Source organism: Motacilla alba, chromosome 5 (genome assembly GCF_015832195.1).
Source record: "Motacilla alba alba isolate MOTALB_02 chromosome 5, Motacilla_alba_V1.0_pri, whole genome shotgun sequence".
In the NCBI taxonomy this organism is placed as follows: Eukaryota; Metazoa; Chordata; class Aves; order Passeriformes; family Motacillidae; genus Motacilla; species Motacilla alba.
The window spans coordinates 46,851,156-46,870,718 of NC_052020.1; the positions used below are offsets into that span (position 1 = coordinate 46,851,156).

At 39.2% G+C, this 19,563-nt stretch overlaps 1 protein-coding gene across 8 annotated transcripts in view; it reads left to right on the forward strand.

Moving 5' to 3' along the window:
• Window positions 1-19,563, forward strand: part of UNC79 (unc-79 homolog, NALCN channel complex subunit) — a 106,815-nt gene that overhangs the window by 35,658 nt on the left and 51,594 nt on the right. For all 8 annotated transcript variants that reach the window (XR_005257110.1, XM_038138599.1, XM_038138602.1 and 5 more), the window contains 13 exons: window positions 93-314; window positions 941-1,168; window positions 2,559-2,700; window positions 3,095-3,174; window positions 3,259-3,407; window positions 4,422-4,579; window positions 4,913-5,094; window positions 6,355-6,556; window positions 8,168-8,347; window positions 9,407-9,472; window positions 13,293-13,579; window positions 17,317-17,499; window positions 18,235-18,397. Coding sequence is in view for 7 of the 8 variants with exons in the window: in XM_038138599.1 (XP_037994527.1) it covers window positions 93-314; window positions 941-1,168; window positions 2,559-2,700; window positions 3,095-3,174; window positions 3,259-3,407; window positions 4,422-4,579; window positions 4,913-5,094; window positions 6,355-6,556; window positions 8,168-8,347; window positions 9,407-9,472; window positions 13,293-13,579; window positions 17,317-17,499; window positions 18,235-18,397 (2,242 nt within the window). In the remaining variant the exon portion in view is untranslated. The remainder of the gene's footprint in view (window positions 1-92; window positions 315-940; window positions 1,169-2,558; window positions 2,701-3,094; window positions 3,175-3,258; window positions 3,408-4,421; window positions 4,580-4,912; window positions 5,095-6,354; window positions 6,557-8,167; window positions 8,348-9,406; window positions 9,473-13,292; window positions 13,580-17,316; window positions 17,500-18,234; window positions 18,398-19,563) is intronic.

Here is a 19,563-nt window from a genome sequence, read left to right on the forward strand (position 1 = left end):
AGAGTTCTTGCTATTTTTGTCATTTTCTGATAGAATGACATTGCTTAAATGTCTAACAGTCATTTGGACATGCTGATTTTTTATGTTTTCAGGTAAGCGTTGCTTCTGACCCTGGGCGCAGAGTTCAGCACAACATGCTCAGTCCTTTCCCAAGCCCCTTCCAGAGCCCATTTCGGAGTCCAATACGTAGTCCTTTTCACAGCCCTTTCAAGAATTTTGGACATCCCAGTGGAAAAACAATTGATTTTGAGTGTGAAGATGAGGAAATGAATCTTAATTGCTTCATTCTGATGTTTGATCTAATCCTGAAGCAGGTACTTGCAGAATAAAAACATCCACATGGAAGGAACGCTGAAGTTCTGTAGTCACTTTTGGCTCTCCTTTATTGATTCTCCTTAGGGCCTGGCATTGATTCTTTTGATCCTGCATTGATTCTCTTTCTGCTAAGGGCCTGGCATGAAGTGTAAGGCATTTAAATCCCAGTACAGCTGTCATCTGTCTTTATAGAAATTATAGGTTAATGTTCAAAGAAGTTAGATGGCTCCACATCCAGGTTAGATACTAACCTGACACTAGTGAAAGGAACTTTTCCTTGGAGCTTTGTTTATTTTTACAGACTAGAGGCAAAGATTTGTTGATAAGCTTAGGTTATCAATTGTTGGATAGCTAAGTTTCTACATTGTGAGTGTAAGGATAGTTGTTTTGGATGACAGTCTCCAGGTAAAATTAATGGATTCTGTGCTTGAAATTCTCTATTTACTCTAGCTGTTTGAGCTTGGCCCTCAACACCAGTGGCAATTTAAAATTCTGAGTTACAGTTTATCTCAGATTCTTCCCAGTACTGTAATATAAAACTAGCAGAAATGTAAGAAGATGCAGACGGTTTGTACACTGCCTTTTAAATTAATAATAAATCCTTACTCTTTTCCCTTTCTTTCAGATGGAACTCCAGGATGATGGTGTCACTTTGGGCTTAGAGAACAGCATCTCAAAAGATATAATATCCATCATAAACAATGTGTTTCAGGCACCCTGGGGTGGTTCTCACACCTGTCAGAAAGATGAAAAAGCAGTTGAATGTGGTCTGTGCCAGTCCAGCATTCTGTGTTACCAGCTGGGTTTTGAGCTGCTGGAACAGCTTGCTCCAAAGGAAGAAATCAGGCTTGTGGTAAGTACAGCAGGAAAGGGTCTGTGTTATTGGTGTGTTGAAACTCCTTCACTGTTCTTATTCCATTGTGCTAAGGGAGCAAAGCTGCACTGACTTTTGGCATGAAGGATTCTGGAGGTTAAAGCAAAATGCCATTGAACTGTAAAATTTCCTAAGTTTGAATTGATTCAAAGAACCCAGGAAAGATGGCAATATTCATCCACCATGAACTCTTCCCCCATGAACTCTGAGGTGATATTTCACTTTGGACATGCATCACTCCAATCCTACAGTGTCTCAAAAAAATGTTAAGTGTTAATACTTACCTTTTGTTAAAAGCAAGGAGTGGATACTTTGAAACAATTAATGATTTTGACTGAAGCAGTTGTCAAGTGAGCAAGCCTTAGCTGGAGCTTGACTGTTTGAAATGCTGAGCACTGTGGGAAAAAATATTTTACTTCAGGTTAAGTATCCAACCTGGATATGTACTCTCCTGTCACTAGTCATCATTAAAATTCTCTGTAGCTTTGCAGAAGAATTGGAGAACTTCCTGTGGTGGTGGTGGTGGTCCGATGAATTTATTTTAGGCTGGATGTCTATTATATGTAACTATTCCATCTGGTAGTTGAGAAGAAGGCATCATTCCATTTATTTTGATGCTCATTTGCTGTGATGTGTTAATAGCAGGTTTTTATTAGCTTTCATTCTTCCATGGAGGGAATAGTGATGCCTTTTTATGTGTCAAATTTTCAGAATTTCATTTGATGTGTATGCTAGAAGTAGGTATTTTGCACATAATTTTTCTAGCACAAATACTATACTGAATACTATCTCATGTCCCTCCAGTACAGATTCCCATCTCAAAAGAGAATTAGTGAGTAGTGCAGTCTTTTGGGTGCTGGTACACTTCCAGAATTCACTCTGAAATTTACAACATAAATATCACAATGAGAACCTTTAATCCTGTGCTCCTTGCCACAGGCAGAAGTAACTCCAGCCTGGAGTTTACATTTTTCAATGTGAAAGTGGTTGAGGTAGGTGCTGCCCCTAAGCCTGTAACTCCACAGTAGTGCAGGAGACACCCTGCTCCTGTCTGTTACTGCTTTCAGGCAAGGATGACAAACCTGGTGAAGTATTGGCCATTTGATTGAATCCACCTCAGCTTCAATATGCATATAGAGTTTCTGTTAAATTAATGTCAGAAACACACTTTTTTTTTGTCAGTATGCATTTGCTGATGCAAAATATTAGATATGCAGGTGATTTGAGTGCATAAATGTACATGGAACTAAGCAAACTCTGCCTCATTTGAGCTCAGTTTGTCACACCAAATGTGGCTTAGTCAGCAGGATATGGCCTCATGTATGTAGGTAACATCAAGAAATGAATTTAACTTATTATATTCTTAAAGGAGCCCACAGATAACCTCGAGGATAGTCTTCTGTATACTAGACCTGAGTTTATTATAGGAACTGAAGGAGAAGAGGAAGAGAAATCAGCACCAAAGCATGGAGAAAACCCAGGCAATCACACAGAGACCACAGAAAATGCTGGTAGGTAGAGGCTGAAAAGGTTATTGCAGTAAGGCTTTAAAAGAAATGCTTATATACAATACAAGTTTCTGAAGCAGTCTTTCAAGTCCAGCAGTGCACGGTCACTTTTTTTATCATGCATTTAATTCTTTCAACATATTAATTGAAATGGCTGTAAATAAGTTGATAGCAAGTGTGACTGTGTTCCAAGAGTGTTAAAAGAAGTCTTGGCTTTTTGAACATACAAAGTAGCCAAAACATTAGATGCCACATTCTATGCTATGCAAACTTTGCTGACTGCAGGGTTAATGTGCCTAGAATTAATTTATCTCTCATCACCTTAACATTCTTGAGTTTCATTTTGAATTCATAGATAAAAGAATTTTAATATTGTCTGTAACTTACATTTTAACAGCAATAAAGAATGACACAGAAAGGAAGTTTTGTTATCAGCAACTTCCAGTTACCTTGAAGCTCATATACACTATATTGCAGGTAAAATTGATTACTTGTTAGTTTAGTTTGTATTGTTGGTGAAGCGGTGCCATTGTGTTGAGAGAGAAACATCTGTTTACACAGGAAATGTCAAGGTTTGAAGAACCAGACATTCTTTTTAACATGCTGAATTGTCTGAAGATCCTGTGTCTTCATGGGGAATGCCTGTATATAGCAAGAAAAGACCATCCACAATTTCTTGCCTATATTCAAGATCATATGTTGATTGCAAGGTGAGTTATTATTGCACATTTTGTCTTCATACTTCATTGGTTCACCAGGTATGCATTTGTTGTTAGGGTCAAAGAATTTGCCAGTTTACTGTGGGAAATTAAGAAGAGTAGTAGAGCAGTGTGGAAAGATTAAGAAACCTGTACAAAAGTTATTGCACAGCCTAATTAAGATGTAAATGAATTCAAGGTAACCCTGCAGTGTCCATCATGGCTACTCCATTGTGAACCACCTCTTTTGCAATGAGTCAGACTCTCTCATATTCAATAACACCATTACCTGAGACTGATGTATCTTCCTATACTCTACAAAATAAAATAAAGGATGTCGTGGAGGCAGGCACAGAGTTTATAGGATCTTAGCATTAAATCTGAGACAACAATAGTATTTCACTTAGAGTGAATTGGATTGAAATCTGTGCCTTTTAAGATTCTCTTTGGAGAAAGAGATTTCTGAAGAAAACTAGCTAAGTAAACAACAGCATATGGTCTTCTGAAATACTGTTTGTCAGCACTTAACAGCTGCTCTGTATCAATTTCACTGAAAATCTCCCAAGACTTAGAGTTTTAGCAGCCTAGAGAATCTGTCCTGAATCTATACCAGCAAATTGTGAATATCCAACTTCTTAGTTATTTGTGGATTCACGTGATTTGTGGTGTCAAGACAGTTCATGTGGCTTATGTGGTCATGCGGAAGCTCCTAATTCATAGCATAGACTGTGTTCCATGGCAGTTGTCTTGAATTAGGCAAACTCTTTCAAAATGAACTATTTCAAAGTGAGGGATATTTGAACCTGGATTTTCAAGAAAAAGTGCTGTAGTTGAAGATTTGCAAGTAGCTCTGTTTTCCTACAGTTTTTTTCTGTTTTTAGTACAATCCACTCTGTAGTATTCACATAAATGCCCAGCATGGCTCATAAGGACTTTTATGGAAAGTTCTTTATATTTAAAAGAAAGGATATATTTAAAAGAAAGGAGTGTCTTTATAAGCAGGCTTGCTCTTTCTTTTCTTGCCAGCTTATGGGGAGTTGTGAAGTCTGAATTCTCTCAGCTTTCTTCCCTGGCAGTCCCACTTCTTCTTCATGCGCTTTCGCTTCCTCATGGAGCTGACATTTTCTGGACAATCATAAACAGCAATTTCAACAGTAAAGACTGGAAAATGAGATTTGAAGCAGGTAGGCCTGAGAAATGTATTCTATTTTTACTTTGTTTCTTCTCTGAAGAAGTAGAGCTTTCTCTGCAGTAACTGAGGAGACATATAACAGATTATGAACTTTTTGCTGCTTTGGAGAGTTTTGGAGATAGTTCGGTGCTAAACTATGGCACAACAGTGTGCAGTAAAATAGAGAAGATGATGAGATATTTTGGGTAATAAAAATCAAAATTATAAGTCTTTCTAGCTATTTTTCATTGTTACTTTCTCAGCTGTGCTTATTTCTAGGAAATGTGTATTAATCAGTACAGAAACTATTGCCTAAATGAATATGCCTCTTGTCTCGCTGCTACAGTTGAGAAAGTGGCTGTGTTGTGCAGATTTTTGGATATTCACTCTGTGACAAAAAACCACCTACTGAAGTACTCTTTGGCTCATGCATTCTGCTGTTTCCTGACTGCTGTGGAAGATGTCAACCCAGCAGTGGCTACAAGAGCTGGATTATTACTTGACACTATAAAGAGGCCAGCTTTACAGGTGGGTGCCTACATGGGAAAAAATACATTCCAGTGGGAAGCTGGCTTTTCACCTGGAGTTCACATGTACAACATCACAGTCACTGCTAATACCTCTTTAGGCAAGCATTATTGGTCTTGGTGCTTCACATATGCACAAAATAGCCAAGGGAAATGATACTGCCCTACCCCAACTTGGAATAATGGAAAAAGTAATTTTTAAGATTGAGTCCAACCATAAATACTTTGACTGCAGAGGATTATTGTGTTTGAACTGCTATTGTAGAAAATTGTAAATGGTTTTTTTTATTATATGAAAATATTTTGGTATTTTTCAATAAAAAAAATAAATTTCTAAGTCTAATGAGACCCTACTGAGCTCACAGTGAGAAAATATATTTGAGCAAATCCAAACATGGTCTCGATCTTTTCAAGATTCACTTAGACATGTAATTTTATGAGTGTCAGAGAGCCTTCCAGTTAGGATTCACATGATTAAATCTAAACAGATACCTAAGTGAGAAAAGCAAGATAAAAAATAAATATCATAGAACAATTCAGTTCTAGTTCTATGGAGAATAGAATGAATATGTATTTTAAAGAGCTCAGGATTACTGCCTACAAAAAGCTGTTAATGTTTACTAGTTTAATTCCATTTCGTACCTTTTCAAAATAATTTCCAGAGAAATTGAGTTCAATGACACTGTTACTGAACTTGGGTTCAAGGAGACCAGTATACTGCACTTTCATATTCAATATGTGGGCTTTCTTATCAAACTTAATTCTTGACAGTCCAGACAAAATTCTAGTGCGGATAATGTACAGAAGAATTTTCAGGCAAAGTGCCTCTGATACATTTCATAGTGTAATCTTTCTTCCCTTGTTTAACCTTGGTGATTCATTCTTTTTGTAATTAAGGGTTTGATTCAGTTACCTAAATGTAATGTTTTTCTCAGATGGGGAGCGTGAGCAAAGCACTTTGATATTGTGTACCAGATATGCAGTAGGATAGAACTTTGCCTGTACCTTTGTATTACTCAAAGTCTTAGAAAATTCTACATTCAAAATATGATGCTTATTTATCTCTTTACTTACCTTACTCTCCCTCTGATATCAGTAGCTTTAGTTCTGATTTATATGGCTTGGTAGAAAAAAGGAGCTAAACCTTGATCCTGCACTAACTGACAGAAGAAGTTAAGAGCTTTGACTTCCCTTTATTTAAAAAATCCTTAAGAGATCTCATATCTCAGTTATGTGTTGTTTTCTTTGTTTCCCTCTATAGGGTCTCTGCCTCTGCCTTGATTTCCAGTTTGACACAGTTGTCAAGGATAGGCCCACAATTCTTAGTAAGCTTTTGCTACTTCATTTTCTGAAAGCAGATATCCCAGCTTTGAGCTGGGAGTTCTTTGTGAATCGCTTTGAGACCCTGTCTTTGGAGGCACAGCTTCATCTGGACTGCAACAAAGAATTTCCATTCCCAACAAGTAAGCATATTTGAAATCAATCTGATCACTTTTTACCAACTTCTGGAATTTTAGCTGCTTGCAAGAGTCTGAGAGAGTTGCAGGTCTCGTGCATAAATTCTCTAAAATGAGGTAATCTTTCAGGTCAAAATAAAAAAAATAAAGTAAGCCTTTTTTACTTCCTGAATACAGATTAGGCTGTATTCTGCTGCATCTTTGGGTGTTGTGTTTTGCTCTCCCTAGGATGTGATTACCAGCCTTGGTTGAATTGTGGTGTGGTTCTATGATCCTGCAACCCACATTAACCCACTTGCTCTACTGCAGAATGTAACAGCAATGCTGTTACATTTGCTGTTCTTCAAGTCCCAGATCATGCCCAACCCTGTCCTGTGGTGGTCTGTACAAAGTCAGCCCTAGGAGCTGTTTGACCCTCTGAAAAACCCCAATGTGTGGGGCACAACATAAGAGATACATGGACTCCTAGAGCCAGTGCTCAGTTAACTATTTTTGCAGTGACAAATGTTTTTAAATGTTTGTCCTGTTCATACTTGGTTTCTAAATGAGAAACCAAATCTTCCTTTCACTGGAGAGGTGCTAAAAATTAATTCATGCATGATTTTTTAGAATGCTGAATAATTGAAAACTTCCTAACCCAAGTAGTGGTCTATAAGTCAGATCTATTTCCATCTGATTTTCCTGGAGGAGATGGGAGCAGCTGTTTGAACAGTGCATGTTCCCTCAGCAGCCTAATACTTCCTTCTACATCTGCATGGAGCCCAGTGCCTAAAAAAGTCTGGGTGCTGCGGCTGCTCCACAGGAGAGGGGTGGAACTGCAAAGGTATTTTCTTCTCCATCTGTGAGTAGCTTGACCAATGCTGGGAACTGCTGCTGTGGCCTGAGGAGGGCGTCTTGCCACTAGTTTCTTACACCTCTGCCTGCCAATGTAGGGCAATAGCTTTAAATAGGAATATTTTTGTGTGATTTAAAACAAGCACAAGAAAATGTTAAGATTTCTTTTTAAGCTTTTTCTTTGCCATGTTAAAGAGAAGGGTGATGCAAAGGATGGGCTCACTGACTTCAGTCACTCAGATGATTAAACTCAAAGGGTTCCAGTGCACTATAGATATGAGTGTGGAAACGTATTGGTGATCCCATTGAGATATACAGTGATATTGATGATAATGCCACTGTAACTCCATAATCAACACTCACAGGTTTTTTGAGTTCAAAATCAGGATGGTAGGTGCAGGCAGAACAGGAGGTTAGTAAGGCAAAACTAGAGGCCATGGTTAGGTATGAGTACACTAAATGTGCTCCATACTTGTGAGATTTCTTCTTTTAAATAGGGGGCACCTCATACTCTCTTAGCCTGAAATTCAGTTTTTGGCTTCAAGAATCTGTTTTTGACCAAATAGCAGCATATTTTTTTAACACAGTTATTCCTCTTGGGGTTTTATGGTTTTCAGAATGAGACCATGCAAATGAGTACCTTGCAGATGGACCCCGTGGGCCCATTTGAAACTTTCTTGGCTCGAGTGAGACCCGGGGCCCAGTTGCATTTGGCACTTGGCAGCGGCAGGACCTCCCCGTGCTGTGGAATGAATCCTAACTTGGTCCGTTGCATTTGCAAAGCTATCACTGCTGTCCGGACAAACGTGGCCAACCTCAGTGATGCGGCAATGTGGAAGATCAAGAGGGCTCGTTTCGCGCGCAACCGTCAGAAGAGCGTGCGCTCCCTGAGGGACAGCGTCAAGGGACCCGCCGAGTCCAAGAGAGCGCTCTCCCTTCCAGAAACCTTAACCACCAAAATTCGTTGAGTACCTGTTTATGTTTTTGTGACACACCTCTGTCTTCTCCCCATGGATCGTATCCCGTCGATGGGTACACATTGGAGTTGTCAGTATTTATCCAGTTGGTTTCTGGCTGCTTTGTCAGAGAGTTTGACAAAGACTCTGACAAAGTCAGTGAGTTTGACAAAGAAAGCTGACATAGACAAATTGTGTCTAGATGTGTCTGTTTAAAAGGCCAGAATAAAATGCTCCAAGACTAGTTTGTCTTTTCTACATCTTAATTTTTATTTGTGCCTAATATGCAGTAGTTTTGTCTTAAATAGATACAGATTTTACAGAAAAAAATCCTCTATTACTTATATTATTATTAATGATAATTATTAATAAGTGCATGCAGCATATGCTAGATGTCTTAAAAACAGCTGTTAATGTCTCAAATGAGGTTTTTAATATATTCAGCATTCCGTTGTTAAGGAAACAATGTCCATGCTACACATCCTTCCTGCGGGCTTCTGCAGGGGGACCTAGTGCTGGAAAACCATGGGATTGTATGGAGTGCCATGCAGATACCTTTCCAAGCAGAAATGAAGCCTGGCCATTCTCATTTAGAGAATTTTGCAAACACAGATTAGTCTTTATATTCAAATTGGACCTCTCACATTGCTCTCACCCATATAATAGGAACTGATAAAACTTTTGAACCTGGGTGCTGATGAACTATTAACTTAAAAGGTAATTTTCTTTCCAACACTGCAATATGTATTCTTTCCAACACAGTCCCTCTGAATATTTTGGGATTCTTAGGTAATTCTTCATGACCAATTACTGATGCTGCACAGGGACTCCTGTGTGCTGACTATAGTACCAGTGAAATTAAATGATGGAGAAAATTAGAGTTAAAACATAGTACACAAAATCTGTAGGGCACACAAGTGACATGTTCCAAGCAGTTACACTCACTGCCTGACAACAGTGCATGAGTAAATGAACATAAATGTGCTAGCACTGAATATATGCTAAGTGTAAGATGTCAGTGCTGCCTTATTAAACAGAGTTGCTCTTGTTTTTTTTTTTTCTAAAGCTGTGAGCTTGACCAGACATGAGCAGTCTGCACCAGCACTTGGAGGAACACCAGAGCAAACACCAGGTGGGTGTGACAAAGGAGGTGTGTTTTGATGGAACAGGAAAAGGAAGGCTCTAACTCTGACTTTCTTGCTGAATCATGAGATAAACTTACGCAAGATGGAAGTCATCTAAATGGCAGACTGAATCACAGCACGGTTCCAAAAAGTGTAAATTGAAGCTTTGCTCTCAATCTGTACTGAAAGCTGCCTCCAGTTGTAAGTAAGACTTTGGAGTCAGTCAGCTATGCCAGCAGTGCCTCACCCTCCTGTGTTTGATTCCCCACAAGTAAATATTTGCTAGACTGGCCCCATGGGTCACCTGTTTTGAGTCAGATCTTTGAGTCCTTCAGATTTTAAAGACAGCAGATAGAATGCTTTTGCCTGTCATTTCTGTATATTACATTTGTCTCCTCTGCATGCTTATAGATATCTCAAGTCCCTTATTTTTAGTATTTACTGACATTTTCTGAAGATGTCACCCTTCTGTCAGGCTTCTGTAGAACAGGCAGCACAGCAGGATCCAAGGAATCTCTTAATAATTGTGGCTACTGACAGTTATTGCTCTGAGTGCTGTGTAGACTGATGATTTGGAAGTGAAAAGATGTCAGATTCAGATCTTTTCATGTTCTATCTTCAAGACTTGGAATACTTCCAAGAGATGCAAATTCCTAATCAAAATATATCAACTTATTTGATAATCAGCTGAAAGGAAGATACCTTGTCACTGTGGGAGCTGACTAAGCTGTGAAATGAAATAGGGGAGTTTCTGAGTTTTCAGGATGTAGCCCTGCTGTGCTAGCCCAGTGAGAGCTGGAAATAAACGAGTTCCTTCCAGAACATATGTGTGGGTTGTCACAGGCTCACAGAGGGAACAAATGACATCACGATGCAATAAACAGGTATATCAGTGGATGATTGTTCTTCATTTAATGGCGCCAACCACCTGCTAAATACTGGACTTAAAGGAATTTGTTGCATAAGAGCTGTCAGTCTCACAGTAGGCCTTGTTACCCATTGTGGTTTTATTAGATGTATTTTGGTATTGCTACACTTTACTTTCCTTAGGTAAGTAAAGGCTTAGGTAGTTCATCACCTAAGTTAAAAAAAAGTTTCCACTATGTATATAAAATGTTTCATATATCTAGTAACTACTGATCTCAAGAAAATTCTGATAATATTATTCAGAATATGACAGATGATTTGGAAACTAGAAGACTAATCACTGTCCCTTTTCTCCTGCCCAATATTTATTATTTCTTCCTAAAAGCTTGTATGTTTGTAAAAAAATTTTTTTGAGATTTGTTTCAGTTTTTAATACTGCATTGGCAGTACTGAGCATATGTGATTCAGCTAAGGAACTGACTGACTCCTAGATGGAGGATGTACATCTGTTGTAGAAAAACATGTATTTTATACATAGCCCTTGAATGAACCAGTTTTCATGCTCATCTGTTCTTTCTAGATCTAAAACAGGCGTCCTTGCACAGTTCAAATGCAAGCTGAATTCAGTGTGCATTCTGCATGGATTACACACCAGGATCTTGTGTTTGTTCCTATGTTCTCTGCAGTATCCTGGACAGTCAGTGAGAGAGTTTCAGTGATAGGGATCACAGCTGGGATGATGAAGCGTGCTCTAATTCTGATCTGCTGCTTTATGTTACATTGTGATATACCTTAGAGTAATTTGCAGGTAAAGGGGCCTGATATAAGGCACACATGAATAAAGAGATGAATCTTTGGAGGCAAGGCTGTTTTGAATTAGGGCATGGAGGCTATATATTACCTGGCTATATGGTGATGTGAGAAGGTTTTGATGAGGGCTGGGGAGGATGGGTGTGTATATCTATATACCTTGTAAAGGCACATACAAATGCATGTGAATTTTCAGGGATAAAAGTTACCCTAGCCACTGTAAAGACAGAACTGTCCATGTTTTACATTCCAAGCTTGGATTTAAACAGCCTTATGTGATAACAGGCTGCCCTATATCTTGTGTTGATGAAATGAATATTTAGTTCAGGCCTGATATAACCCAAGACTCATTCCAGACAGCAGAAATTTTCCAGGCTCTGAAGATCTATCTATTAAACTGGACTGAAATTTTTTTTAGTTTTAAACAAGTAGTTCTCCGTTGCTGGTTTTTTGCAGGTTCCAATGCCAGAAATAAAACCAGGGTGAATGACATTCCATAGACTTGATCTTTAGCACAGCTGTGACAAACAAATCAGGGTGAAGCTCTGTTCACTCTATCCTGCTGTATGGTTTTCCTCGAGGATACAGTATGAGAAATGAGATCTTCAACGCATCAGAAAATGCAGTACTATTTCTGGAAAAGTAAAGTGTCAGGAAAAGTCTTGGGAAGTGTCTGTTAGCTTGTTTTAGAGTTTTGAAATACTTTCAAAATTGAACATTTTATCACTGAACTTCTAAATTATATTGTTCAGCAAGTGAAAATAAAATGGTTTAATCTTTTCAGATTAATTGCACTTTGAATTCTATTTGCAGAACCAGTATTTATTCAGAGCCAAATGATCATTTCATTAATTTCATCTTATCTCCTTCTTTATTTTATTGAAAATCTCACAACATGTTATAGAGATATAAATAGGGCTGAATAATACATTCAGATATCATCCTTATGAAAATTGTGTCTTTATGATATAATTCCATGGAAAATTTTAACCTGGGTGTAATATTATATAAGAATAAAAATATTATTTTTCAGTTTATGTCCATGAAGCTAAGATTGCTTTCTGCTTACATTTTTGAAGTACTTCTGAAAATGGTTTTGCTTTATTTCTGATTCTGATTATTTCAGAATTCATTGTTTTCTTTTTGTATCTGCAAATATTGGTCCAGCAAAAGCTTGGGTAGAGAATTTCCTTTTTGAAGGAGGGTTTTTAAGTAAAAAATTCCAGTGAAAACTGTCTGGAACAAAAAATATTGTATAACATAAAGTTCATTATTTCTTCTAACCCAAATAAGACAAATAAAAGAAAGTTATTCTTAACAGAAGTGGATCTGAAAATTTGTGCCCCCTGCATAGTTTTAATTTTCACCTGTCATAGAAATGACAGCCATCTCCTGTGCTTTGCAAAACAGCCAAACAAACCTCTGTTCACCCACAAGTAAAAATGCAACACACTTCAAAACTATTTAAAAAAATTACAGACATTGCAGTTTTTCTTGTGAAGAACCTAAGACAGATGCAGTTGTACCAGCAAGAATCCTTTGTCAGAACAGCATATCACATTGAGAATTTGAGTAAATTAGAATATTAAAATAACACTATTTATTTGCAAGTTATTTGTAGCATGTTATTTAAGAGAAATACAGGTTCATGCTAATAGGGGGAAGTTTTCATTCTTTGTTTAATCCATATTTGGTACAATTTTCTTATTTCCTACCCTTGCCATTTGGTACATTTTCTACTGGCAAAGGCTGATGTCTGCTCATGTTTACTGAGAAAAGACTGATAACCATACCAGATGAGAATTTGGTGGCAGTGGGATTTGATGGATGTGGAAGAATAATAATGTTCAATTTGGCAGAAATGCACTGGGATGGGAAATAAGGTGCTCCACTAAGTATGGGAAAGCTGAGAAATGGAGTTGAGTGACACAGTAGGCGTTTCTGTGCTGTTGGACCTGAGGCAAGAGAGGAGCAGTGTCCTCAGAAGTGAATGCCTGTCTCCTGCAATTTCAGGGGGTGTATTTGGGAAGAAATGGAGCAGTGAACTCTGTAAAAAAAAATCTGGTGTGTTCCTTACCCTGTTTTTTTTGGATTTACAGAGTTTACACAGCGTTCCTCAGTGTCTGATACCAGTGTCTCTTGTGCCCATAGGACAACCTTCCCCAGAGAACGACAACACAATCAAAGACCTGCTGCCAGAGGATGCTGGGATTGACCACCAGACCGTGCACCAGCTCATCACGGTGCTGATGAAGTTCATGGCAAAGGATGAGAGCAGCGCAGAGTCGGACATCAGCAGCGCTAAAGCTTTCAACACCGTCAAGCGCCATCTGTACGTCCTGCTTGGCTACGATCAGCAGGAAGGGTGCTTCATGATTGCACCCCAAAAAATGCGTGTCTCAACCTGCTTTAACGCCTTTATTGCTGGAATAGCACAAGTAGGTGAAGGCACTTACTAGCTTTTGCTGCTATTTATTACTGCCTGTTGTTGAAATAATGGTAGCACAGCCTTCTTTGTAGCAAAATCGTGGCTGAATGAGCTAATCCTATGTCAGTGATGAAGAGAGACAGGGAAGAATGATAGGTGATCAGAATCTGAATTTATTGTGCACTACCAATGCTTATATACTGTTTTGGGAAGACTAGTAACATTTACTACAATGATTAGGTTAAAATCACAAACTTATGTATATTACAACATCTCTTGCTTGCAGAGTTTAATGAAATTTTCTTTTTCTGGTAAACCAGTCTGATTGAATCTTCTTTTAATCCTCAAAGTTCTGTTTGCTCTTGCCAAGGCATCCTGTTATCAAATCTCTTATGCTAACCAGGTCCAAAGTCTGTCATCTTTCTTGTGTCCCAATATCTCAACAATCCTACTTAAAATTTCAACACATTTTCAGCTTGTGAAGGAATTTCTTTCCACTGGTATTCTAAAGCTGCTGCATCACTGGCGAAGAGATTATAGTTTTGTGTGCAGGGAGACATGCAAATACTATCACTGTATGAAAAAGAAGAGACTGCTTCTAACCTCTGCCTTCTTTCCCTAGCCTTACTTTCCTCATGAATATTATTTCCTCCTTTCTTCTTCAGGAAGACCTGTTCATGTTTTGTTTCCCCACGGAAGAAGAGTTCATGGTCTGTGAATTCTTCAACATTCTTCACTTTGCAGGAGGCTCATTTTTATTCTTTACAGTGCACCAGGACTTTCTGTTCTCCCTTTCCTAGTGAGTGCTATTGCCATTATAAACTTTTGCCTATATTGCTGTGATAAATGAGCAAGCACATCCTTGTGCCTTCTTTCTCCACCTAGTAAGGAGGACCATAATTTTCTATCTCACAGGGCTTTTCTAAGGCTCAATTAATTCCCACTGATAGAGTAGTGGGTGGTAGTTGTCTGAAAAATGTTTCTCACTTGCAGAGTATTCCTGTTTGCAGTGGAGCATCATCATCACTTCAATGCTTTTTCCTTCTCACAGTCTCTCTTAAAGGATTACCTTAGGAGACAAAGAGGGCTGTGTTTTCAGATGTCCTTTGTAACTTTCAAACATTGCCCAAAGTTATCCTTGTCTCTTCTGGTTCTGCCGATCTTACCCAGATTTTCTGGTTCATGCATTGGAATCAGTCATTTTTCAAAGTTAAATGTGATGTTGACAGTTGGATAAACTTTCACAGCTGGGGAGATGCCAGGTATTCATCTTTCAGGAAGCAAAATAAATGGTGTTAATGCAAACTGGGTAGCTGCAAATGCATTGGGTTCCATTGTCCCAGTGCACTTTGGCTCGGTGTTAATCACCTTTCGTTTGTGCAGGTTTAAATTAAAGAGTGTAAAAGCAGATTCAGACCTGTGGCTCTTGTATTGAGAGTCTGGAAGTGGCAGTTCAGATCAGGACAGCTTCTTCCACATTTGTTTTCCAAGTTTTTCCAAGTTTGGAAGCCCAAATTTCGGTGATTATAATTGGTCTGATTTTCCGAAGTACTCCTTAGTGCAAATGTAAATATCAGCCCCTGCCTTTCTCTTCCACCTTTAAAATGTCTTGTGTGAACCAAATTCACCATTTGTGTTTAAAAGCTTTATAACTGAATCCTGATTCCTCTGATGTCAAAAGGAGTTCGAGAGCTTCAGTAGTCCAGGGTTTTTCTCTCTGCAGCAGACATCAACGTTAATTTGTATTTTGGGAGAATTATTTTCTTAGCTGTAGGGCTGCTTTGTGTTCGGAATCACCTTTTCTGCAAGAGAAATGCCGTTTGCAATCCGAAGATGTGTTTACAGAGTGAAAGCTTCGTACTGAGCTCTTAAGAGATCTATTTCAGACGCTCTTCCCCAAGCCATAAACACTTGCTTTACCCGTGAGCTCCACAAAGGTTGGGATTAGGTTGGCTTGCTGGTTCGCTGATTTTGATTGGAGCTTGGTTCGAGGGACAGTTTAATTAAAAGCCAGGCCCCAGATGTCCCGGTGTTTTCGCCGCGAGCCCCGAGCGCTGCGGCTCCGCTTGCCCGGGTTTCTCTGCAGCGGCGCTGTTTGCCCGCGCGGGGGCGCTGTTGCGCAGCGCGCTGTCCCGGCGCGGGCTCCGCTCCGCCTCTCCCGCGGCCTTTATTCCTTTTTTATTCCTTTTTTATTCCTTTATTCCTCTGTTCCTTTATTCCTTCATCCCTTCATGCCTTATTTTCCTACGGCAGCTTGGAAAATGGCTCTGCTGAGCGGCAGGCGTGTTTGCGTTTACGGGACGTGCTCCTTTCGGCAGCGCTCTGCTGTGCTAACTGCCGCTCCCTGAGGGAACGCGGCGTTACGGCGTAGGACCGAATTTGGTGATTATAAATCATATATTCGAGTGGCTCACCCTACATGGATAGACACGGGATTCATCTGTTGAACTATTTAAATAGACGGGATTCGTCTATTTAACATCTAAGTATTTGAGACAGCTGCACATCAAACTGGAGAATTTTACTGGGGAAAAACTTGTAGTTGGCTTGTTCAGGAGACAGCTTGAGACCATGAGTTTAGTGTTTGTCAATTAGTCTCTTCTGCTTGTTCTAATAAAAACAAAACAAAAGAAGCATAGGCTGGCTGTTTAGTCGTAGAGAGCTGCTGATAAATTCAGTAAGTCCACTGAAAGTGCAGGGGCATGTTAGATCTTGGGCGGGAGTTGTGCTGGAGCTGCCTTGGCCTGTGGCTGCGCCTTCCCGGCTGTCAGCCGGCGTAGGGCAGCGTCAGACACAAGGGCTTTGTGAGCCTTGTCATGGTGTAGTTTAACTGCTGATTTCAGCATGTGTGATTTTAAAAATAGCTCACGCTGGAAGACCGATAGGAAGATGATGAAAAATGGCATTGCAGTTTCAAGTGAAACGCAGTCGTGCCAAGGTAGTGGGAATATATGGCTTCACTGCGCTTCTGAATCACTTCTAGCATTCAAACCACTGGCCCCAAATAGCGTGATGCTCTTCAGAGTTCATGATGGAGGCAAGGCATGTGACCAACAGTAATCACAGCAACTTGTCTGCAGCAACACCACCACTTAAGATTGATGAGCATTTTATTTAGAGCAAGATAATTTTCATTTGCTTTGTTCTTGGATCCTTTAGGATTTGTGTGCATAAACCTCCTGCATAACATAGTGGGCACTGTTACCTTTGGTGGAGAGTGGGAACCTAATGGAACCTGATTCCAGAACCCAGGGCTTAAAAAACCCTAATGCCTAATGTTACAAGCCTATTGAAGAAAAAAAAAAAAAAACCCAAAAAAAAAAACCCAAAAAACTGCCAGTACAATGTTAAAATGTTAGTACAAAGCCCCCTAATAACCGAACTACTCAATCCCCAAAACTCACAGGTGCATCCTGTTAAATGTGGGATAGACGTGGTATGGTTTTGTGTATTGAAGCATGATCAATTTGTGCTATAATACAAGGCTATTTCAGCATAATATGTTTTGTGAACTTGCCAGTGTATCTTAAAATTTAAACTGTGCTGGATGAAAGGATTTCAGAACACATTTTCTTTGTTTCATTCTGCGTAGCTGGTTAAAAGGCAGAAGGCTTCTAAATGGTAGTGAGATTTCCTTAAAACCATTGATTTCCTTTCCCTTACCTAATACCTCAACTGAATTAATTATTTTGTTTTTTAACATCAGTTGATTTGATTTCAGTGAGGTAACTCCTGTGTTCCTTTCAGGTGATGGACTATAACATCAACCTGGGAAAACACCTTCTTCCCTTGGTGGTGCAGGTGTTGAAATATTGCAGTTGTCCTCAGCTAAGGCATTACTTTCAGCAGCCTCCTCGCTGCTCCCTCTGGTCCCTCAAGCCTCACATTCGGCAGATGTGGTTAAAGGCTTTGCTTGTTATTCTGTACAAGGTGAGTGGTCTTAACAAGACGTTGTCCACAGAAAAATTTACCCTTCAATTTGAAATTTGTTACAGGGAACACTTAAATGTATGGCAAGTGAATGGAACTGTAAAGGACAATTTTCTTTGATATACTCACTGCATTTAATTTCAGTGTCTGAAATAGTTAGGATTTAGTCTGTGCTTCTGACTTCCTCTGAGCTTCTTCAGTCTTTATTGTCTTTCAGGTGTTACCTGAGAAAGGAAAATATGGATATTAAAATAGGAAAATGATGTATGAAATTCCAGTAAGCAGTATTTTGAGTAACTTAGAATTAGTTTAAAAAAAACTAAGTAGTGACTTTAAATGGAGGAGTGTGTCTGTTTAGCTGTTTTTATTCTTCAGTTGAGTGATGCTTTTTAGGAAATGCTGTTAAAATGTAATGCATTTATGCACTGAAATGGAGCTGCAAATGCAGCTTTTGATATGCTTAAGAAATTTCTAGCAGGTCTGTAGAGGGTGTACAAGGAAGTGCAGACACTAAGTGTTACTTAAATGGACTTTTAATATTTTATTGAAATAATTCTGTGTACAAAGCTGACAAGAGTCCTGCTTCTCATGGTATATTTGGAAATGTAGAGTCAAGGGAAGGCAAAGGGCCTCCAGCTGACAATATTATTGTAATTTTTCTTTTTTACTGCCTAAATGTTTATCCAAGGAGAAAAGTTCGTTCTTAAGCTGAAGTTTTTCTCTTTTGCTGAACAGTACCCCTACAGAGACTGTGAAATCAGCAAGATTGTACTTCACCTAATCCACATCACAGTCAATACCCTCAACGCTCAGTATCACAGCTGCAAGCCCCATGCAACTGCTGGTCCTTTGTATAGTGACAACAGTAACATAAGCCGATACAGTGAGAAGGAGAAAGGTACTTTTAACACTCTGATTTGTATGAGAGTCATTGATTTAATTCATTAGGTCTTGCAGATGTTGTAGAATGGTAAATATGGTCTGAACTTCAGAACATACTTGTAATTGAGTCTGAGGTGGGGCTTGCCTGACCAGGATAGCCATGTATAGTAAAAGAGGTTCTCAGCTGCTCTGTAGGCTGAGTGTAGCACAGTGGTCTCACATCTCCCAGAGGAGTGTATCCTACACATGGTTCAGTCACCATGCCTGCATAGTTCTTGGCCTTTCCTATGGCTAGCTGATCCTACATCACACAAGGTGTGCAACCAGTCTGACACCACATTCTGATTTAACTTTGTAATAACATGAAGTAGTACCAAATATTGATACTGAAAAGACTATGAATTCAGGTTATAGTTTGCTTTTCTCTTTAAAGGAGCTGAAATGACAAGCTTAATGCAAACATGTAGGTGGATGTCTAAAGGCAAGAGAATGGTTCAGTACTTTGTGTCTGATGGTGAGCTCTGTATGTGCTTGCTAGGTGTAGCAGAGGTACTGTGATGATGTGAGCTGGTGCAAGCTTGGGGCTTCAATTGCCATGGTGTCGCTGAGTGTAATTCCTTAGGTTTGTGAGGTCTGTTACATAATAAGTGTTAATGATTAACATGTTCTTTTGACATTCTGTAGCCTTCTTTTAGCTATTTTGCCTTTTAGCTGCTCATTTGCTGTTTATATCTTCCTTCTCAAATGGTCTTTGTAGTATGCAGAAAACTCTTCTGAAGAAAAGTCCAAGAAACTCTCTTGTTTTCATGTCAGTACCTTGTCCTATTTTGCAGCTTGTTGCTTGTGAAAAGATGTGCAGCAAAACAGAGCACAACATTTGTTTACCTGAACACCCTGTTACTCTGCTCTAGCAAATTAAAGCAATCTTAATGTGGATTTAAACTACATATTGCATAACCTCACTCAGTTGGACATTTTGTATTCCTAGTGGAGGGCTAAGAGACAACTGTGGCCTTACTATGAATTTGTCTTTGTTTTGAGACAAGTTAATGACTTAATTCATAATGACTTACTGCCCAAGTACCCAGCTTGTCCCATACTGGTTTCCTGGGTGGCCTTGTGTCTCACTTCAGCATTGCTTCCTTATGTTTACAGTAAGGAGAATAATATTTACTTGCTTTC